This window comes from Pimephales promelas, chromosome 1 (assembly GCF_988280905.1).
Source record: "Pimephales promelas chromosome 1, fPimPro1.hap1.1, whole genome shotgun sequence".
Taxonomy (NCBI): domain Eukaryota; kingdom Metazoa; phylum Chordata; class Actinopteri; order Cypriniformes; family Leuciscidae; genus Pimephales; species Pimephales promelas.
In genome coordinates, this window is record NC_142769.1 from 16,060,661 (window position 1) to 16,082,458 (window position 21,798).

Here is a 21,798-nt window from a genome sequence, read left to right on the forward strand (position 1 = left end):
ATGAACAGATGTTGATCGCGGCATCGGAGGGTGGGTCAGATGTCTCTGCGGACGACGTGTTGGAGCCGCTGCCTCATTCGGGGGTGCCAGCGGTGCCCGATGCTTTCCCCGGCCGCCGAGAGGGTCGGGCTCGTGGGGAACCCTCCACCGGGTCCCGAACCCTCGAGGCTGGATGATTGGTATCTCCCGGTGCCTTTCTTCCCGGAGGTGCATAAGGAGCTCACTGGGACGTGGATGGCACCTTTTACTGCCCGAAACCGTTCCAGTGGTTCCTCCTCCTTCACCACCATTGACAGCGGGGCAGCTAAGGGTTACGCGCGCATCCCACCGGTGGAGCGGGCCGTTGCTATGCAACTGTGCCCTAACTCCACTTGGCGCGGAGATCCGTGTCTCCCTTCCCGGGCCTGTAAGTACTCGTCGAACTTAACCGGCAAGGCTTACAAGGCCTGTGGGGAAGCTGCCTCTGCCGTGCAGGTTTTGGCCTTACTCCAGGTCCATCAGACCAAGGCACTGACGGAACTGGACGAGGGTGGTCACGACCCACTGGTGTTCCAAGAACTCCGGCGGGCGACGGACCTCACGCTTCGTGCGACGAAGGTTACCGCTCGCTCAGTGGGCCGTGCGATGTCCACCATGGTGGTCTAGGAACGCCATCTCTGGCTGTGTCTGGCTGACAAGCGGGAGACCGACTAGCTCCGGTTCCAAAACGCCCCCGTGTCCCGGACCGGCCTCTTCGGCGATGCGGTCGAGAACTTCACCCAGCAGTTCTCGGCTGTACAGTAGCAGACTGAGGCCATCAAACGCATCCTGTCTCGGCGGTCAGCTGCTGCCTCCACCCCACCACCGGCGGCTCCTCAGTCTGCTCGTCACCGGGGGCGTGCCACAGCAGCAGCCTCCGCCGAAGCGACGCCGCGGAGCCGGTCGCAGGCGGAACGCCCCGCCCATCCAGGCCCCCGCCAAGAGGGGCGGCAAAGCCAACACCAAGCGGCCCTAGGGCGGGCAACCCAGAGATGGCGGGAACTGCTCTCCAGGAGGTGATGGCCACATCACTCCCTCCGCCAGAAGAGGGCCGGGTGGAAAATCTTTTGTTTTGTTTTGTTCTGCCTTGTTGGTACCCAAATTTTCAATAAAAGAGCGGTTTCTACCATCTCTGGGTCCAAAGAGGACTCGGAGAGCAGTGGGGGGGACAAAATCCTCACCACTCTCATCCTCCACTTCTATCGCCAGCTGGCAGCAGTGTACGGGTCGAGAACGCCACCGAGCCGCCTCTCGCACCTCCTGCCCCGTGGAACCAGGTAAGCGCTTCACAGCACACTCAGACCCCGTTGGGGGCTGCCTCCCAGAGAGAGCCCCCCCAGCCAGGTCCCTGTGTTCCACTTCGCTGCCCCACTCCAGGTACGCCTACAGTCCCCTTGGTCCCGCTTGTAAGGTCTCTGAGAGCCTGGTTAGCGCTCCCCAGTCCGTCTCGCTAGCTCATCCGGACCATCAGGCTTGGCTATGCTATTCAGTTCACCCGGCGCCCCCCCCAAGTTTCGGGCCATCCACTCCACTACAGTGAGAGCAGCCGATGCCCATGTCTTACGCGTGGAGATCTCAGTCCTACTGGCGAAGGACGCGATAGAGCTGGTCCCCCCAGCCGATATGAAGTCAGGGCACTACAGTCCCTACTTCATTGTACCCAAGAAAGTTGGTGGGTTACCAACTCAACTTGGTGGGTGGTGGGTTGGTGGGTAATCTTGGACCTGCGAGTTTTGAATTGGAGCGTCCACAAGCTACCGTTCAAAATGCTCACGCACAAACGCATCTTTGAGTGCATCCGTCCCCGAGATTGGTTTTCAGCGATCGACCTGAATGACGCGTACTTTCATGTCTCGATTCTCCCTCGACACAGGCCGTTTTTGCGCTTTGCGTTCGAGTGTCGAGCATATCAGTACAAGGTCCTACCCTTCGGGCTGTCCCTGTCCCCCCGTGTCTTCACGAAAGTCGCAGAGGGGGCCCTTGTTCCCATGAGAGAACAGGGTGTTCGCATCCTCAACTATCTCAACGACTGGCTCATACTAGCACACTCTCGAGATCAGTTATGCGATCACAGGGACCTTGTACTCAGGCACATCAGCCAAGAGCAAACTCGCCCCCGTGCAGAGGATCTCTTTTCTCGGTATGGCGTTGTATTCGGTCGCACAAACAGCGCGCCTCACAGAGCAGCACGCTCAGTCGGTGCTGGACTGCTTGAAAACGTTCAAGGGCAGGATGGCGGTCCCACTGAAATTCTTTCAGAGGCTCCTTGGGCATATGGCAGCGGCAGCAGCGATAACGCCGCTCGGCTTGCTTCATATGAGACCGCTTCAGCACTGGCTTCATGGCCGAGTCCCGAGATGGGCGTGGCATCATGGCACTCACCGGGTGGCAATCACACCGGCCTGCGGTCAGACCTTCAGCCCGTGGTCAGATCCATCATTCCTTCGGGCAGGAGTCCCCTTGGAACAGGTATCCAGGCACGCTGTGGTATTCACAGATGCCTCTGCCACCGGCTGGCGTGCCACGTACAACGGGTACAATCAGGTGTGTGGACTGACCCTCATCTGCATTGGCATATCAATTGCCTCGAGTTGCTAGCAGTACACCTCGCTCTGCGCCGTCTGAAAAGGCCGCTGCAGGGCAGGGATGTGCTGGTCCGTACGGACAACACTGCGACTGTTGCGTATACAGTATCAACCGGCAAGGTGGTCTACGCTCCCGTCGCATGTCGCAACTCGCCCGCCATCTCCTCCTCCTGCTCATTATCCAGATAACTTATCTGGATACAGATCGCATTTTAATACCAGGTGTAAATGGGGTCTTAGTTACTTAAAATAAATACATAGAGCCAGCCTGACTTAGGGAATAGTCCAACATTTTTCTGGCATTTTTATAAAATAAGCTATCACAAGTAACTTAGCAGGCACGTAATTTACTACTGTTTTGTAATTTCATGGTTTACTAATTTACGTTGCATAAGTTAGTAGTTTTTTTTTGCGCTTTATTTACATTCAAGTGATATACAGGGCTTGTCAGATGTTACCAGCTCAGTAACATCTGACAGGACAGGAAAGTTAGTTCCCTTTCGAAGGGAACTCAACAATACGTCAAATGACGCAATGGGGAACGCCTCAGGCGTGACAGGTGTCTGAAATCAAATATCAACTCACAGTAATCAGGTTGACCGGCGACAGCCCGTGCATCATCAGCTTGAATGATGAGCGCGTCAATCTGGATGTATAAGAAGGGCGCCTTGAAACCGTGACAACATCTTTTCGTCTTCAGGGACTGTTTGTCTGTGTGATAGTATCAACGATTAAGCGCACAGAGACGTGGAGAAACACTTTGCACGAGTGTGCCGACTTGTGTCCAGATATTTGACACTGGAGGATTCACACGATCTGTGCGTGTTCTGCCTGAGAGAAGAGCATTCGCGGGAAGCTCTCGAGGGAGTTTTTTGCGCGAACTGAGAGTTTTCCTTTCAGAACTCTCTGCTCTCGTCTGACCCACTTCTCGAGGGAAGTGGGCGCGGCATCTGAACCCCGCGGTTCCGGTTCCCGCTCGGGCTGAGGCTCAGTGGCGGTTGAGCTCGTGGAGCTTTCAGATGGAGCTGGCAGATTATCGGGAGAGGGGCGTTAACCTCGCGGATGATCTACCAGCTGACGAGGGTGAGTTACAGATTAACGTTGAACATCTAAGAACAGAGAAAATGAGCGCTCTCTCTCTTTGGTGAATCTGTAACTGTTCTCTTCGGGCAGGGCAGGAGTTGGCTGTAATATATATATATATATATTAGGGCTGGGAATTTATTAGAAAAATTTAACTAATTAATCGCACAACTTGCTGTGATTAATCGCAATTAATCGCATTTTTTCCCAAAGCTTGTTATCAATACTTATACGTTAAAAATGATACATTTACACAATGAAGTATAGTTTAAACAGAGCATTTTATTACAATGATCTTATGAACTGTAAACGTTCTCTCCTGGGAACTAGTATGGGTAATTCCCATAAAGTGCAACATTATAAAACAAAGTGTATAAGTGTAAGTTGAATTTGATCAGAAATCCTAAATCATCTTATAAAGTAAGGCAATAAGCCAAAAGCAATTTCTTCATATCCACCAACAATATAATTAAACAAAATGTTAAAGTGTAAGTTTAAACTACCAAGATCATCAAAATGGTTAGAACTTAATCCAAAGCAAAAACTTTTTTTTTATGCCCCAAACATGTCGCACCAAACAGCCTTTGCAGAACGAATAACACAAGGAGAATGTTACATATTTTGCCAAAACATTTTGCCTACTCTTTTGCATTGAGCCAGCAACTAAGACAGACCAGTTTGTTTACATTATCAGGAGACAAGGAAGCTCTCTTCTTTTGGACAATGTGGCCTGAGAGTGAGAACAACCTCTCACAGGGCACTGTGGTTGCAGGTGTGGACAGGTATTTGCGTGCTATGCGTGCCATTAGAACATGTGCTCCTTCTCTTGATGACCACCACTGCAGTGGACACTGGTCCATGTTGATTTTGGGCTCTGATTTGTAGCGTTTCAGACATTTGTCTATAGAATCTTCATCATCTGAATCTGAATCAGATGAACAAAGCAAGAACTCAGACATCCTTGTCTTTTTTGTTGGCTGTTTTCCTGTTGTCTCTGTTGACGGTTGTTGTGCCAGCCTCTCCTCCTTTACCAGGCTGCTTATTGAGGTCCACACCTCATGCCTTTCGTCTTTAGGAAGACACTTCAAATCTTTAAACCTGGGGTCGAGAGCAGTAGCGATCTTCAGCCATTTGAGGTTGGTGCTTTCCTTCCTTTTAGCTAGGTCTGTGGTAAACACCTTCTTGAACCTCACCACATAGACTGGATCATCATCTGATGGCTCCATAACCCGGAACAAGTGGCAAAATGCTGGTAACACCACTGAACAAGAAATGTACTGCTCGCCCCCTAGGAGTTCAGTCACATTTCTGCAGAGGAAAGTACAAGATGTAATTATGTCAGTAAATTGTTTTAATTATACAGTGGCACACACAATAAGTCAGATCACACAGAGACAATTTTCAAAGGGGTACGAAACACACTAGGGCTGTCACTTTTGAGAAAAATCTAATTCGAACGAATATCAAATATTAAGCAATGTATTTGTATATCTACGGGGAAAAAAATGCACAAATGCATTAACAGTCTGGCTGTCATAATAATAACTCTCCGGCCATAGCCTGTCTAAAAAACACATGTTTGACTTAATGTTTGAAACAGCAGACTATCAACTTAATCTATATGAAGTGCCCCTATGGGTTACACTTTATTTCGATAGTCACTTTAGACATTCTACTAACTATAAGTAACTTTTCAACTACATGTCAACTAAGTGTCATTAGAGTATTAGTAGGCTGTAGTAGACTGTCAGTAGACTGTTAGGTTAGGGTTAGGTGTTAGGGTTCAGGTTAGGAGAACAAGTTGACTTCTTGTTGCTAAGTTACTTACAGTCAGTTGAATGTCTGTTGAGGGACCAATAAAATAAAGTGTTAGCAGATATTAAGCTGACAGTCTACTAATACTCTAATGATAGTTAGTTGACATGTAGTTGAAAAGTTACTTATAGTTAGTTGAATGTCTAAAGTGGACTATCGAAATAAAGTGTTACCACACTATGCATAGACAATCACAAAATTAAGCTAAGGTTACATGGAAAAAACAGAATAGGAACATAAAATAACGTGACAACTTACACAGCTAATTCATTTCTTAATATTGTTTGTTAGAAACACCAGTCCATCAACTTGATCTGGATCAAGTGCGGCTCTTTATATTGATGATGTTCTCCGCGGTGGAGAACACGCACTCTGAGTGCACAGACGTGCCTGGCACACACATATTTTAGAGCCTGCTACTGAATGAGATGGTAAACAATAAAATAAATCAAACGGTCTAATCATATATTGCAAAAAAAAAAACATGGCACTTTGAAAAAGGGATAGTTTATTTATAGTTAGTTTACGGACATTTCACGTCATGTTCGAATGCATATTCGAATATCGGATAAAAAACTGACAGCCCTAAAACACACACACATATGCACACACACACACACTCACACATATGCACGCGCACATACGCATGACAAACACAGAGAGGAAACACAGATATAGAGAGACAAACAATAGAGAGAGAAATAAACTAACCTGCAAGGTTCAAGTAGTTCTTCAACCTTTTCCAGTTTAGCAAGCTCCTGTGATGTCAACATGGCAATTTTGCTGTTCTGCTGAGACAGAGTAGTGGACAGTGGCAATCTGTTTCGCAGGATCCGCCTGACCATCTCTAAGGTAGAATTCCACCTGGTTGGGACGTCCTGTACAAGCGGTTCTTGCTTCTGTCCAAGTGCAACTTGCTGTTCTCCTAATTCCTGAGCATTTGATGGACTGTGCTTAAAGTGCCCCACAATTTTGCGACATTTGGCCAAAATACCATCTAATCCACAGTCGTGAAGAGAAACAGTTACAGTTCTTTGAACGCAGTGGGCTGTACAGGGCAGGTGTTCAAATGGTAGTAGTCTCGCAGCTGCTGTCATGTTCCGAGCACTGTCAGTCCCAAGTGTTGTTAACTTATTCTCCACATTCCAATATTTGGCAACTTCCAAAAAATGATCAGCGCATGCCTCCGCAAAGTGGCGCTCGGTGGTTTGACTCACAGTAAGGGCAAATGAACGGAAACTCCACTCCTCATCTATAAAGTGTGCTGTGACGCCTAAGTAGTTGTCATTGCTCACAGACGTCCAGTGATCTCCTGTGAGGGCGACGTTCGTTGCGTTCTCAAGCATGTCCATCCTCCGTGCCCTCTCGCTGTCATACAAATTGTGTATTCTCGACACAATCGTTCTTCTAGATGGTAGATTGTAAGAAGTGTCTCCCGATGCAATTTGAATTACTTCTCGTAGTCCCTCGTCATCTACCGTGTTAACTGGGCGGCAGTTTCTAGCTATCCATCTAGCAATAGAATCGGTTAAAGATTCAGTTACAGACTTGTTCATCGGCCCGCCACGAGGCCTACAGTAATCCAGCATGGTCGATTGGCGAGACCCTCCTGTAGCCTCGCTAGTTGCGGCAAGAACACCTGGGTGTTTTGCGTTTAAATGGTATAGTAAAGACGAATTGCTCCGGTGGTATTTAAATTCGGCTTTGCAAATTGTACACACCACCACTTTTCTGTCTGTGCCATCAGGACATTTTTTAAATGTAAACTTTCCATCTAAAACTCCACCGTTATCGCTCTCCATCATCGTGCAGTGTGATTTCGCTCAGTTAGCACACTCCTCTGTCACAACAGGAAGTTGTTTAAACGGACGCGATTGGCTTGCGTCAATTGCGTTAATTTATTTTAATGCGTTAAACATGTAAAATTAATCGCAGAGATTAACGCGTTAACTTTCCCAGCCCTAATATATATATATATATATATATAGAAAAGGATGTCAGTTTGGTTGAGACCGAACCATTTCAGCCCTCCTGCCCAGTGTACGCTGAGCTGGTTGACATTATGGGGCGCGCCACAGACAGATTGCAGTTGCAGTGGAGGCGCGTCTGGGAGGAACCCGCTCATGGTATTTTGGATGGCTGGTTCCTCCCCACCCATAAGCCACCAGCCCGGATGAGCCTTCCGTTCCTTTCTGATCTCCACGCTGGGATTGAGAGGGTATGGAAGAATCCGTTCTCCTCACGTCTCTATCTGCATCAGCGGGCTAGTTTCGCTGCTGTGGAGGGAGCCGTGGAGCACGGACATGTGTCGATGCCGCCAGTGGACGAGACGTTGGTTAACTATCTCGTCTCTGGTTGGTCCTCTTCACTAAGAGCTCTGACCCTGTCATCCAAGCTGCTCAAGACATCTTCATGCTTGAATGACAGAGCGTACACGGCAGCAGGTCAGGCAGGTGCGGTTCTGCACGCCCTTGTCGTCCTCAGGCCTACCAGACTGATCTGCTGCGGGACTCCAGGCCACCAAGCAATCTGCTGTTCCGTCAGTGCTATGGTGGCCACGGAGAGACATCTGTGGGAGCTCCCACATACTGTGGTTGCCGGGATACAGGCCTCACCAGGCCTTCCTGGTTATGAGCTCCCACTGATTGTGGTCGCCAGGTTACAAGCCTCACCAGGCCTTCCTGGTTATGAGCTCCCACATGCTGTGGTCACTGGGTTACAGGCTTCACCAGGCCTTCCTGGTTATGAGCTCCCACACATTGTGGTCGCCAGGTTACAGGCCTCACCAGGCCTTCCTGGTTATGAGCTCCCACACACTGTGGTCGCCAGGTTACAGGCCTCACTAGGCCTTCCTGGTTATGAGCTCCCACATACTGTGGTCGCCAGGTTACGAGCTCCCGCATACTGTGGTCGCCAGGTTACAGGCCTCAACAGGCCTTCCTGAATTCAGAGTGAAGTACGCTGACAGCTCATAATGGGGCCGTTTACACCTGGACACTATGCGTTTTTACTGACCTGATTTATCAAAACGATTCCATTTACACCTGGTCACATAAATATGTTTTTGAAAAATGGATATAAATCCGATCTTCAAACAACGCGCTATATGCAGATTTAACAGAGTTCACATCACCGAAAGCAACAGTAATGAGCTGCATTTTATTGATCGTCAGCTAATTTCAAATCAAAGACCGCACTGAGAGAGACAGCACTGGTAAGATAATTTTGTTTCTTTACTTTTAACGAAGATGATTGTTTGTTAAGCGTCTGTGACTTACTTTCACTTTGATTTACGATAGTTTGTTTGTACGTTGGCTTTATGCTCAGCTGCGGTGCGTGTTATAGCTTCGTCATTAATATAATAGCACAGGCTGCTCTCACACGTTTTATTTCAGCATTTTTGGGAGAAGTCCAATTTACACATGCGGTTTCAAAAACCAGATGCATGTACGTGTCCAGTTTCGTTTGTAAAGCGGCCCAGACCTCCAAGTGGTTTGAGCGATCGGATTTAAATCCGTCTCGAATGCGTTTCGGAGGGCAACCTGGTCTTTTCACGATCGGATAGCAATCAGATCACAGAAACACGTGAAGTGGCCAAATGAAGCTAAACAGCCCGTTGTTTACATCATCATTTAGGATGAAAAGAGAAAAAAGCTATAAATTCACATCTGCACGTTAGTGATATAAGTAGACCTAATCCAAAATAATATTCCAATTGATTGCGGGTGAATTAGAGATGCATTAATATGTTTAAATAAATATATGAAAAACATAGGCTATGTTTGAATGATTTTAAAAGAGACTGCTCTCACTTCCCGGTAAAACAGTGACGAGCGCGCGTCATGTTTTTACTTTCGTTTTCAACAATAGGCCTATAGTGGTGCTACGTTAGTAAAGTATTTTCATACGCTTTATATACCAATGCTGCTTTCTTGCTGCAATGACCCTCTGGGCTCTTCATCTGTTGTCGTCTGCAACGCAGCCATATACTATCAAAATTAGCGCAATCACAGTAACACGTGATCAACGCGACTAGTCGACTTCAAGCTTAAAGCGTCACGGCATTGCATTAAGGTCGACTAGTCGACTAATCGACTAGTCGGTTCAACCCCTAACGCGCGGTATGGTTCAGTCCCTTCTTATGTGGGTCAGACCCCGGTCTTCCCTTGGGTCCCACTTTAGGAGGCGTCCTGTCACTTAAGTAGGCTACAGGGACGCCCTTCTCTGGCTAACTTTTGGAAGAAGTAGCCTCCACTTGGTGGAGTAAGCTCCCACAGGTTGTGGTCACCGGGCTGGGTCTCACTGACCTTCCTGAGTACGAGCTCCCACCCAATGTGGTCGCCAGGTTACAGGCCTTAACAGGCCTTCCTGGTCATGAGCTCCCACACACTGTGGTCGCCAGGTTACAGGCCTCACTAGGCCTTCCTGGTTATGAGCTCCCACATACTGTGGTCGCCAGGTTACGAGCTCCCGCATACTGTGGTCGCCAGGTTACAGGCCTCAACAGGCCTTCCTGAATTCAGAGTGAAGTACACAAACCCATACTTCACCTATTATTGTGGTAAGTCACCCAACGAGATGTCTGGTGCACTTTTTAAAATCCATTTCTTATGGTGAGGGTCACGCACAGTATGCTTCGGTCCCTTCTTATGTGGTTCAGACTCCGGTTCTTCACTTTGGGTCCCACTCTAGATGTGTCTTTATCTCAATACATTACGACAGGCACTTCCCTTGTTCAAGCTATCTCCCACAACTGGTGGTTTTAGGTCTCATTAGACCTGTTTCGAGGTAGCCCCATATTGTGGGTCTGTCAGGTTTCTAGCCTCTGGCTTTCCTGAAGGATGAGCTTCCACATGCTGTGGTCGTTGTGTTTCAGGCCGCACAATGTACGGCCTTCCTGACATGAGCCCTCATGTTTCAGAGCTCCCCACTCAGGGGGTCATCAGGCCTTAGGTCTCATTGACCTTCCTGGTTTTGATCCCTCTCTTACTTCCTCAGTGCTCAAAGCGAGCACTGGGTGGAAACTCGTGGATTGAGTGTACGATTCCCGTTGTTTTGAGGTTGAGTCACACTCTCCGGAGGATCCCATCTCTGTGATCCGAAACTTGATGGTTTCTGCCAGCTTCGCGGGCCTTCAGTTTTTGGATGCCTTTCCTAGGCAATTTCCAGAGGCTCTGTCTTGGACGGACAGGCTATGGCCAGACTGTGTGTCTTAGTACAGATCACCAGGCCAGCCTGGGGGCATTTCAGGAGGAGTGTTCTCCTGAATAGTGACTGGCTGGGGGTCCCTTTGGCCCCCTAGCCACACTCCCTAGAAAGGACCCCTTCTATTGTGAGGTTGTGGTCCTAAAGCCTTTGAGCTGGCCCCGATTTACCCACGTTATTACGTTCTGGTTTTTCTTGGTTCATTAGCTTGGGCTATGACCGGTAGGGAGTGATGTCACTGACAGCCCGATGTAACATAGGGTGAGTGGTTTCAATGTTCCTTGGAATTACTGGTTCTGACAGTTGTCACTGCCTTTTCGGCATGCACTCCCCTCAGCATGGCGGAGTGGGTATTTCGTTCCCCATTGCGTCATTCGACGTATTGTTGAGTTCCCTTCGAAAGGGAACGTCTCAGGCTACGACTGTAACCTATGTTCCCTGAGAACAGGGAACGAGACAATACGTCTCGTTGCCATGCCTCGGGGCCTGCCTGCAACAGTCCCTTCAGACGATAGGATGTTGTCACGGTTTCAAGGCGCCCTTCTTATACATCCAGATTGACGCGCTCATCATTCAAGCTGATGATGCACGGGCTGTCGCCGGTCAACCTGATTACTGTGAGTTGATATTTGATTTCAGACACCTGTCATGCCTGAGGTGTTCCCCATTGCGTCATTCGACGTATTGTCTCGTTCCCTGTTCTCAGGGAACATAGGTTACAGTCGTAACCTGAGACGTTTTTCTGAGGTGAGGAAATTTTATTTTGAAATAAGTTACGAAAATAACGTTAGAATAATGACACTGACATAGCCTGACAACATCTCATCTGACAGCAGATACTGAATCAGGTACAAAGTGTTTTTTCTCAGGACTCAGAGTGATGGGGAGTCACGTTAGCCTCTGACAGAAAAGTCAACCGGTTTTTTATGCACATCGTTCAAAATAAACGTCTCGCATCAGAAAAACAGAATTTGTTGAGACCCACTTTTGAGGAATTTGTAGGCACAATAGTCAATTTAGACAATTTTTACTTTATTTCATCAATGAAATTTCATTCAATTTCATCAGTAATCACATTACAGTTACTGATAGCAGAGGCAGTTTACAAAAAAAAAAGTGAATTTCAAAGAGCATTGTCTCACCAGCGGTACAGCAGAAGTGGCAAGGAGACGTAACATCTCCGTTCCATACTCAGGGAACGAGGGTTACATCCGTAACCGAATATCGCACTTATCCAGTATGAGGAGTGGAATGGCGAGCAAGCGAAGACACCTAAGCGGGTCCAGTACTGGCGGGAGCGAGTACGTGAGATGACACCGGCTCTATTCGCAGATTATAGAATCTTGCGAAGGTGTTTGGTGTCGCCCAGCCTGCAGCTCTGCAAATGTTTGTTAGCGAGGCGCCATGCGCTAAAGCCCAAGAGGAAGCCACACTCCGAGTGGAGTGGGCCGTCACACCAAGGGGGCATGGTCGACCTTGCTGTTGGTAAGCCAAAGCGATGGCATCCATAAACCAGTGAGACAGCCGTTGCTTTGAGAGAGCCCTTCCCTTCTGGCTCCCCCCATAACAGACAAAGAGCTGATCTGAGGTCCTGAACACCGCGTTCTGTCAACGTAGGCGCGGAGCGCACGTACTGGACAGAGCAGTGCCAAGGCTGGGTCTTCCTCCTCCAGGGGCAGCGCTTGCAGGTTCACCACCTGGTCCCGGAAGGGAGTGGTAGGAACCTTGGGCACATATCCAGGCCGGGGTCTCAAGATCACGTGAGAGTAACCTGGCCCGAACTCCAGGCACGCTTCGTCAACGGAGAATGCGTGCAGGTCCCCTACCCTCTTGATGGAGGCCAATGCAACCAGGAGTGCTGTCTACATAGGACAGGACTTAAACTATACCAATTGCAAAAACTCCAGGGGAGGCCTCTGCAGAGCACTTAGATCTACTGAGAGGTCCCAAGAGGGCACGAGGGGAGGGCGAGGCGGATTTAGCCTCCTCGCTCCCCTCAGGAACCTGATGACCAGGTCATGCTTTCCCATAGACTTACCTTTCACTGCATCATGAGACGCGGCAATGGCCGCGACGTAAACCTTAGGGGTGGAGGGCGACAGCCTACGCTCCAACCCCTCTTGCAGGAAGGAAAGCACGACACCGATCGAACATCTCCGGGGGTCTTCTCCGCGGGAAGAGCACCAGTTGACGAAGAGGTTTCACTTCAACGCGTAGAGGTGTCTCGTGGACGACGCTCTAGCGGAAGTGATGGTTGCTGCCACCGCAGGTCTGTCCCAAATCAGCTGGACCGTCTTCCGGTCTCCTGGAATGTAAACTGCACGAAGGGACCTCAGGTGCTTCTGACTCCATAACAGGAGGTGGCGTGTGAGCTGCGACAACCGACATGAGCGTAGACCACCCTGGTGGTTGATATACGCTACCGTAGCGGTATTGTCCGAACGGACAAATACGTGTTGACCTCTGAGCAGTGCTCGAAAGCGGTGCAGGGCCAGGGGTACTGTCAGCAGCTCGAGGCAATTGAGGTGCATGAGGCGCTGGGGTCCTGTCCAGGAACCCACGGCTGCATGCCCATTGCACATGGCACCCCAACCCGTGGTAGAGGCATCCGTGGAGACAACGACATGCCTGGAACTTGCAGAAGAGGGCCCGGCCCGAAAAAGCTAAGGTTCGACCACGGCAGAAGGTCTGGCGGCAAGTCACTGGAACTCTGAGCGAGCCGCGATGCCATGCCCACCTCGGGACTCGATCGCAAAGCCACAGCTGAAGCGGTCTCATATGAAGCAGTCCGGGCGCGTTGCCGCGCTGCGAATGCCACTCTTGCCCTCGAACTGTCGAAGACAAGTCAGCAGTGGGTGTGCGCGCTCGCTCGTGAGCTGCGCGGATATGGCGACCGAGTCTATCTCCATACCGAGAAAAGAGATCCTCTGCAGAGGGCAAAGTTTGCTCCTCTCCCGGTTGACCCGAAGGCCCAGACAGGCTAGGTGCCAGAGCACCAGGTCTCTGTGTTCGCAAACCTGTTCTCGAGAGTGTGCCAGAATCGGCCAATCTTCGAGATAATCCAGGATGCGAGCCCCGTGTTCGCAAAGGGGAACAAGGGCTGCCTCGACGATCTTTGTAAAGATGCGAGGTGACAGAGCTAAGCCGAATGGGAGAACCGTGTGCTGATATGCCTCTCTCTCTAGCACAACCGAAGAAACGGTCTGCTTTGTCGAGGTAAGATGGAGACATAAGTACACGTCCTTCAGGTCCATCGCTGCAAACCAATCCTGAGGCCGGACGCACTCGAAAATGCGTTTGGCCATGAGCATTTTGACCAGCAGAGCACGTTTCAAAACGCGAAGATCTAGGATCGGTCGTAACCCACCGGTCTTCCTGGGGACAATGAAGTAAGGCTGTGTAGTGAAGTTTTTCTTCTTCCACGCAACAGACCAGGAGACTCTTGAGGTATCTTTCACGCAGACGTTCTTTATTGCGTAGCTGTAGTCATCTCAAAGATAGTCTAACTAAGGGAGAATATTCCCTTACAATTTATACATTTAGAGGGGAGGAGTTTACATTGAGGGGGGAGAAACTGAAACAAAAGTAAATGTATATGATTCAACAGGCACCTCAGTTCATCAGCATAGCAGTTTTCTGTGCCTTGAGATGCTAATCTGGAGGAGTTACATTTGAGGAGGAGTCTCTTGAAACAAAGCAAATGTAAATGATTCAGCAGATTACCAGAGACGCTAATCTAATCAGTCTGACCAGGGTGGTCACACTTTTACCATTACAAAAGCAAAGCTGAATCTTGAAATTAATGGCCAGGAAGCGCATAAAGACAAAAGCTAATGTGTGACACCTGGAATGCTTGGCTTAATCTTTTTGGCCTCAAAATGGTAAACACTGTATACATTTTACAGTTGAAAATACTGTTAAACCTTAATGAAACATTTAATAAATTTGTATTCCTTCAGTCCCCCCTTTTGAGAGTATTAATAACTCTCACATTATGTACAAATTTAAACACTTAAGTAAGTTCATTCATGTAACTTGTGCTAGTTACAGGCACATACTTATGTTCTGTGTTTGCTTTTTCTGTAATTACATACTGACACAGACAACAAACATGTAATTAGGGTCCATGAAGCTCTTACGGAAAAATTAAACTTCAGTTACATCTGGTGTAATTTTTTTGCTGAAAGATCAAGACTGTTTAACCATCATGTTTGTGCACAAATGAGTCAATGCAGCCATCTTCGGCTGTGGCCTGCAAGGTTTCCAGCAAAAAGGAGGATTGTGGAGTCTTCACTTTGTGCGATGTCCTGGTGGTTACTACATCTTGATAATGTTGATGGATGACTGAAGGTTCCCGTAAGTCTTTTCTCTGCGTTGTGTATTTTTTTTTCTTCTTCTTTATTTGGTAATAGTTGGCTCGGCAGTGGGTCTCGTTGTTCTCTGGAAGTGGTGTCTTCATACGCAGTTGAAGACGTCTGTGGGTATAGGTCTCGGGACAGCCATCAAGTGGTATCTGCAGAGGAAAAAGAAAACAAGAGAGCAGTATTTCTTCAAAGACAAGGGTTGTATCCTGCTGAGTAAACACTGAGTCTGCTATTGTTCCCTCTTTCCCTATTCCTTAATTCTTGACACCTAAAGAAAAACAGTGAGGTGAGGATGGACTAAATGGATGGGGGAAACCTATGAGGGAGTCTTCACCGAAAGGGTTGGCCCCCAAAGCCTGTTGCATTTGGTTCTTCCCTTGGCTCCTCACTGGTTCGTGTCAATATCATGTCCCTGTGGGTGGCAGAACTTTGCAGAACACTTTGCAATGTGACAAATGAGACCAAGTTTTTCTTCCTTGACACAATACTGCCCGATCAACATCCCTTGATGGGGCACATGCCACTTAGGCTCTAATGGCTTGACCTGTCCTGTGACATGTGTACTTTGATCTGCGTAACCCAATCATGAGTTATTTTTCCTTCCTTCCTCTAACAAAACATCAGTCGTTTGTAGACATCATACGTGAGAATGGGTGAGGGTAGTTAAACCAATTTCCCCAATGGGAAAAGGTGACAAAATTGACGTTTGCTTCATTCATTAGTGCGGACACTGCATGTGGGCATGTACATTTACAGTCTGACCTAACACTATTAGTGATGAAAGGCCTGTGCTGTAGAATAACATATAAGGCTGTGAGTTTACTTAAAGCAGTCCCCCAAAGGAAAAGCTGAGACAGTCACTTTCCTTTTGTTCCGTTAAACAAACATAAGTTTTTTATCTCTGTTGTAAGTTACTGGGGAAATTAAGCACTCACAGTCCAAATTGTTAACACGTCAACAAGCTGCCCCACCCGTTTAAAGACGTGGGGAATGGCGGCTTCAGAGTAGCAAGCAAACTGAGAAGTAGGTCAAAAAAGTCTTCTTTAAATTTCTTTCTGCTTTTTCTACACTCTCTGCTCCAATGTCCCGGCTGACCACAGTAATAACACCTGCCCTCTCTCTTAGGACATTTACGTTTCTGTGGGTTTTCTGTGCTGACCTTAAAAGAGGCTGCTGCAATTTGTACTCTTGCCTTAACATCAAAATCTCTTTCCCAAGCAGTTAACCTGTCCAGGTTACTTCTAAGAGTTCTGTGAGACCAAGTCAGATCCAAAAATGGCAAAGCACTTCTGTAGTCAGCTATAAGGCCATCTGACCAGATGCGGACCAGCGGTCCTTTGTCATTGAGTACACTTTCAGAATCATCCACTATTCCACTGTACGTTACAGCTGACTGACAAAACCTCTCAGTATATTCATTCACAGTTTCTTCTTTCTTTTGTACACAGTTAGTAATTCTAGACCAATCTATCTTGGGTCCTAGGATATTCTTTAGGATTTTCAGAACACCTTCTCTCAATTCATCTTTTCTGGCATGTTGCAGTTCAGAAGTAACAGCAGACTCAAAACTGTTGAATTCAGATTCAGTTAGAATTTGAGACATTAACTGTGTGACTTCTGTTAACGACATGTCGTAGAGACGCATTTTGCTGACCAATGCTCTTCTAAATTCAGTGAACTGTGTGCGTGCTGGCGGTAAACTCTGGGACAATCTCTCTATGTCTCTAGGTCCGAGCGTTGTAGCAACAGTTTGGATTTGAACAACAGAAGCACTGGAAGGAACACTTTCTGACTGTTCAATTCCCTGCTGTCTTTTTCTAGCAGCACACACCTTCACTGAATTTACATGCTTATCTGTTACTGATGGGATGTCTACATCCAGGGCCTGAAGTTAATTTTTTCGGCCACCGGCCACTGTGGCAGGTGGATTTAAAAATTCACCTGCCACAGAGACTTTTTACCAGCCATTTTTTTTTTGCCTCATAAACGTAAAACCCCCCCCCCCCCAAAAAACAATAAAAAAATGTTTTCACAATATTGTTCTTTAACTTGTAAGAATACACATTTAAGTGCTGTCAAGTAATAATAACTCTAATAACATACATTTAAAAAAAAATCTTTTTATTCACTGATTTTGACAGACACACACACACACACACACACACACACACACAACATAGTATAGGCTATAATAGTATACTCAACAGATAGACCTACCGCAGCTCGTAAACAAATCACATGCGGCTGTGTGGATGGCGGATTTATTCACGTAGACAGGTCTTACTCTTAACAGCTTTTAGTTACAGCGTTCAGGAACGGTTAAATATGAACTAAATTAATACTGTTATTACGGATAAAATTACCGGGTACCGGACATTTTCTCACCGGTTCCCAACTCCCAACATGCACAGTTGCACACGCACACATCTGTGCAACTGTCATTGTACTTTAACCTACAACAGCGACGCGTTACATTATCTCATCCCATCTCACCAACAGTTTAATACTCGCACACGTAGTCAGAAAAAGAGCCTCATCTTCTTTCTGATCGCATGAACGTTACGAAACAACAGTCGCTGTCATAAATCAGCCGCTCACGAACCTTGCCATTGCCGCCGATTGTTCACTTTGTATTAAAATGTCTTCTTTAATTTTCTTTTTCTCATCCTCATCTTTTTGTTGGCTGTTTGTTTTGTTTCAGCTGGCCTCTTTACCCCAGTAATGTGCCGCCACATTTTAGCTAAAGTCCAACGCAATAGCGGACTTCGTTGAAATGTAAAAATCCTAATGAATCACTCACAATTCTCATTGGCTACCTGCCAATGTGGCAGGTAGATTGACAGTGCTACCCGCCAATAGCAAAATTCACCCGCATTTGGCAGGTGGTCGGGTGTTAATTTCAGGCCCTGTCTACATCTCTTTCAAACAATGCTTGTAAGTCAGGAAAAGTTTCATCTGACTGTTGGTCTTCAGTGTTACATTTGGCTGAGGCCTGGTTATGGCCCACCTTTGTCTTGAAACAGGACAATTGAGTCTGCAATTGTTTGTTCTGTTCATTTAACTTAGCAATAGACCTAGCTTGCTCTTGTGCAATGGATAAACTGTATTCTTTGTAACAACAGATAATGGCTTTCACATTGTTCTTGCGAATACTTGCTCCACCCAGACAGCAAACTGACATTGAATCAACGTGGAAACGACGTCTCTCATGACATTGAAACAACGTTGATTTGCTCATCGAATTAACGTTGAACCAACGTCAGACGCGGCATTCTTCAAAGCTAAATGAAATCGAAAATTGGTTTGCTTTCATAACGTTGAAACAACGCGTTGATTTCAAGTTGATTTTCCGTTAGTTTTGAAAGAATGACGCATCTGACGTTGGTTCAACGTTAATTCGATGAGCAAAACAATGTCAGATCAACGTTGTTTCGATGTCATATTTCCACGTTGATTCAATGTCAGTTTGCTATCTGGGCAAGCACTTTTTTACAATCTTCCATCGACCATACTTTTTCTAGGTGAATGCCAAATTTCTTTGTCAAATTCAATCGGACTGACTGAGTCACTATGGAGTCCATGTGCTCTCCTAACAATGACTTAAATTCACTATCTGACCACAATGGAGCGGCAAGGCCACTTTTCTCAGTTGTAGGAACCAACCTAGCATTCGTCACAACCATTTTGTGAGTTTCTTTGTTATCACACAAAACAACTAACTTTCTCTGATCAACAGAGGCTACACTTGTTTAAACAGATCGACTGTTGTAAACCTTCTTTGACAAAGCAAAGGAAATTCACAATATTACTAGCACTTTATGCTAACCTTCCCTGCTTGTACAGAGGATCAAACTTTCATCTCTAAAATACATTTTTAGAGGGTAACACCACAAAACAACAAAAAACAAACAACACAAACTATTAGCATGTTACGCTAATCTTCCCTGAAAGAAAATGGAAAGGATCTTTCACCTTCCTAAACTTTTAGAGGATGACCACAATAACTAGCACAAAAATGCTAATCCTTCTCTGTGAACAGAGGTTATCACCAAATATTAACACGTAATGTTAATCTTCCCTATGTTTAGAGGATATCTTCTCTAGCAACATAGAGGCACTATTCCGTTAAACAAAATTTCCCTGACTCCCATTCCCTTCCCATTCAGAGGATATCTTACAACTTCCCTGACTTATTCAGAGGATATCTTACAACTTCCCTGACTTATTCAGAGGATCCCAAAATATTAATATTTAATGTCAATCTTCCCTGCCTGACAACAGAGGATATCTATCATCTTTAAAAGACAACTTTTAAAGGATAACTTTAGTTAATCAAACACTACAGCTTGTCTGATAACTCTCTGACGGCGCAGAGGCACAACTTTGGTACTGGTCTGGTTCTTTGAATAGAGTGAAAACTCACCGAATCGTTGCTTGTATGAAAAGATTCAGTCTGGAACTCAGTCAGAAGTTCTTTTTGTTCTTGTTCTGGAACTCAGTCCGCTTTGTTGATCTTGTTCTGGAACTCAGGTAAGATTTCTCTGTTGACATCTTTTGTTGCAGTTCTTGATTCAGGTAAGATTTCTCTATCCGGGTCACAAGGCACCATCTGTAGTGAAATTTTTATTCTTCCACGCAACAGACCAGGAGACTCTTGAGGTATCTTTCACGCAGACGTTCTTTATTGCGTAGCTGTAGTCATCTCAAAGATAGTCTAACTAAGGGAGAATATTCCCTTACAATTTATACATTTAGAGGGGAGGAGTTTACATTGAGGGGGGAGAAACTGAAACAAAAGTAAATGTATATGATTCAACAGGCACCTCAGTTCATCAGCATAGCAGTTTTCTGTGCCTTGAGATGCTAATCTGGAGGAGTTACATTTGAGGAGGAGTCTCTTGAAACAAAGCAAATGTAAATGATTCAGCAGATTACCAGAGACGCTAATCTAATCAGTCTGACCAGGGTGGTCACACTTTTACCATTACAAAAGCAAAGCTGAATCTTGAAATTAATGGCCAGGAAGCGCATAAAGACAAAAGCTAATGTGTGACACCTGGAATGCTTGGCTTAATCTTTTTGGCCTCAAAATGGTAAACACTGTATACATTTTACAGTTGAAAATACTGTTAAACCTTAATGAAACATTTAATAAATTTGTATTCCTTCAGCTGTAAACCCAGACCTCATCTCGGCTGGAGGGACAGTCTCGATTGCACCCTTCGCCAGCAGGGCGGCAATCTCCGCTCTCATGATCGGGGCATAGCCACCGACCACCGTAAGCGAACTCCCCGGAGCGGGAGGAGATTGTGCGCACTGAGTCGCATAGCCGAGTCTGATCGTTCGGGCGACCCAGCGGGACAGGCCGGGGAGCTCTAACCAAGCTCCCAGACCCGATCCAGTGGGATACCCGAGCCACAGACGTCCCCCCGGAGGGGCAGCGGGGCGGAGAGACCAGCAGATGTGGAGGTGCTACCTCCCCGCGGGTGCACAGCCGTGGCCCGACAGAGGAGACCAGGGAAGGACCAGCGTTCCACGGGGGTCTGCTCTGCCGGGGGCTCGGCGATAGAGGGGGATGGGAGCGGCGTGGTCCAGGGATGACACACCTCCCATCCGCACCCTCAGAGACAGAGGAGAATGAGAGTGGCGAGGCACGGGGCCGTTGCGCACTTTCATCTTGCTGCAGCTGCAGGTGGAGGCACTGTGGGGACACCTAAGTGTTGCCACAGAACACTCCACAGGGGGGAACCCCAGTGCACCCTAGACTGCGGCCTCTAGGAGGGCAGAGAAGGCGGAAGAGGCTGCTGAGTGATCGTGAAAAGTCAAAGGAGACTTCCACGATCTCACGGCCTCTTCATGCACATCCGGGAAGAAAGGATTTGGGTTCGCCACCCCCAAAAACCAATCATCAGCCTTAAGTGCTCGGGATATGGCAGAATTTTCCACACAAACCCGATACTCGTGGAAGCCCGGGAAGCATAGCTGTGAGCCCTGAATCAAGCTCGCTATGCTAGCACATCCGAGGACAGCAGTACAGACGAGCCATCTCCAAAGACTCCAGCTCACCTTGTGATGCGGCAATAAACATGATTTCATCAGCTGAGGGACCGAATGAGAACGCGGGCCCACGAACGGCCCCGCCCACTCACTCTGGACCACGTGGGTTGCAACGTGAAAGACGGGGTGTGGACCGAGGAATTTCATCGGTTTAGTTCCAGACCTAACGTCTTTTTGGTCACCCTGGCCACCAGCCAAAGCATTATCTCACATGGAGAAAATGGTTTGGGTTGTGGATGAGGGGACTCTCACTCTACTGAGCTCATTGAGTCTCAACCGTTATACATTGCGATGATCACGTTCCCACTGAGAGAAAGTGACACACCCACGAGCGCTGTCTGAGCGTGATCAAAGCCCAAACATGTCAAACAGCGCTTGCGCCCATCAGCTGACTCTATCAGAATACCTCACTCAGGAATACACGGGCAGATCATCTTCAAAAAGATGCGTCTTTAAAAAGACGTGCCACGTGCACACTCTTTCAGTGAGAGGAGAAAACTCCGCGGATGTTGAAGCGACCAGGGAGAGACACACACACTGGCAGACCACTGCTCAGATCGCAGGCAATGTGAAACTCGCTGGGTACCGCCGTCACACCAACACCAGAGAGTTCGCTCGTCTCGAAGAGGTGAGTCACCATAGTAAACTCAGATTGTGTGGCTTGTGGAGTG

The 21,798-nt window shown here is 47.3% G+C and overlaps 2 protein-coding genes across 2 annotated transcripts in view; one reads left to right on the forward strand and one right to left on the reverse strand.

Moving 5' to 3' along the window:
* col25a1 (collagen type XXV alpha 1 chain) overlaps positions 1–21,798 on the forward strand; it is a 483,837-nt gene that overhangs the window by 313,241 nt on the left and 148,798 nt on the right. The window lies entirely within an intron of this gene.
* On the reverse strand, positions 4,257–7,421 carry LOC120473622 (E3 SUMO-protein ligase ZBED1-like). The gene is made up of 2 exons (XM_039663556.2): positions 6,213–7,421; positions 4,257–4,994 (listed from the first exon to the last, which is right to left on the reverse strand). Exons 1-2 carry the CDS (start codon positions 7,304–7,306, stop codon positions 4,325–4,327), a joined length of 1,764 nt encoding a protein of 587 aa, XP_039519490.2. The 5' UTR covers positions 7,307–7,421; the 3' UTR covers positions 4,257–4,324.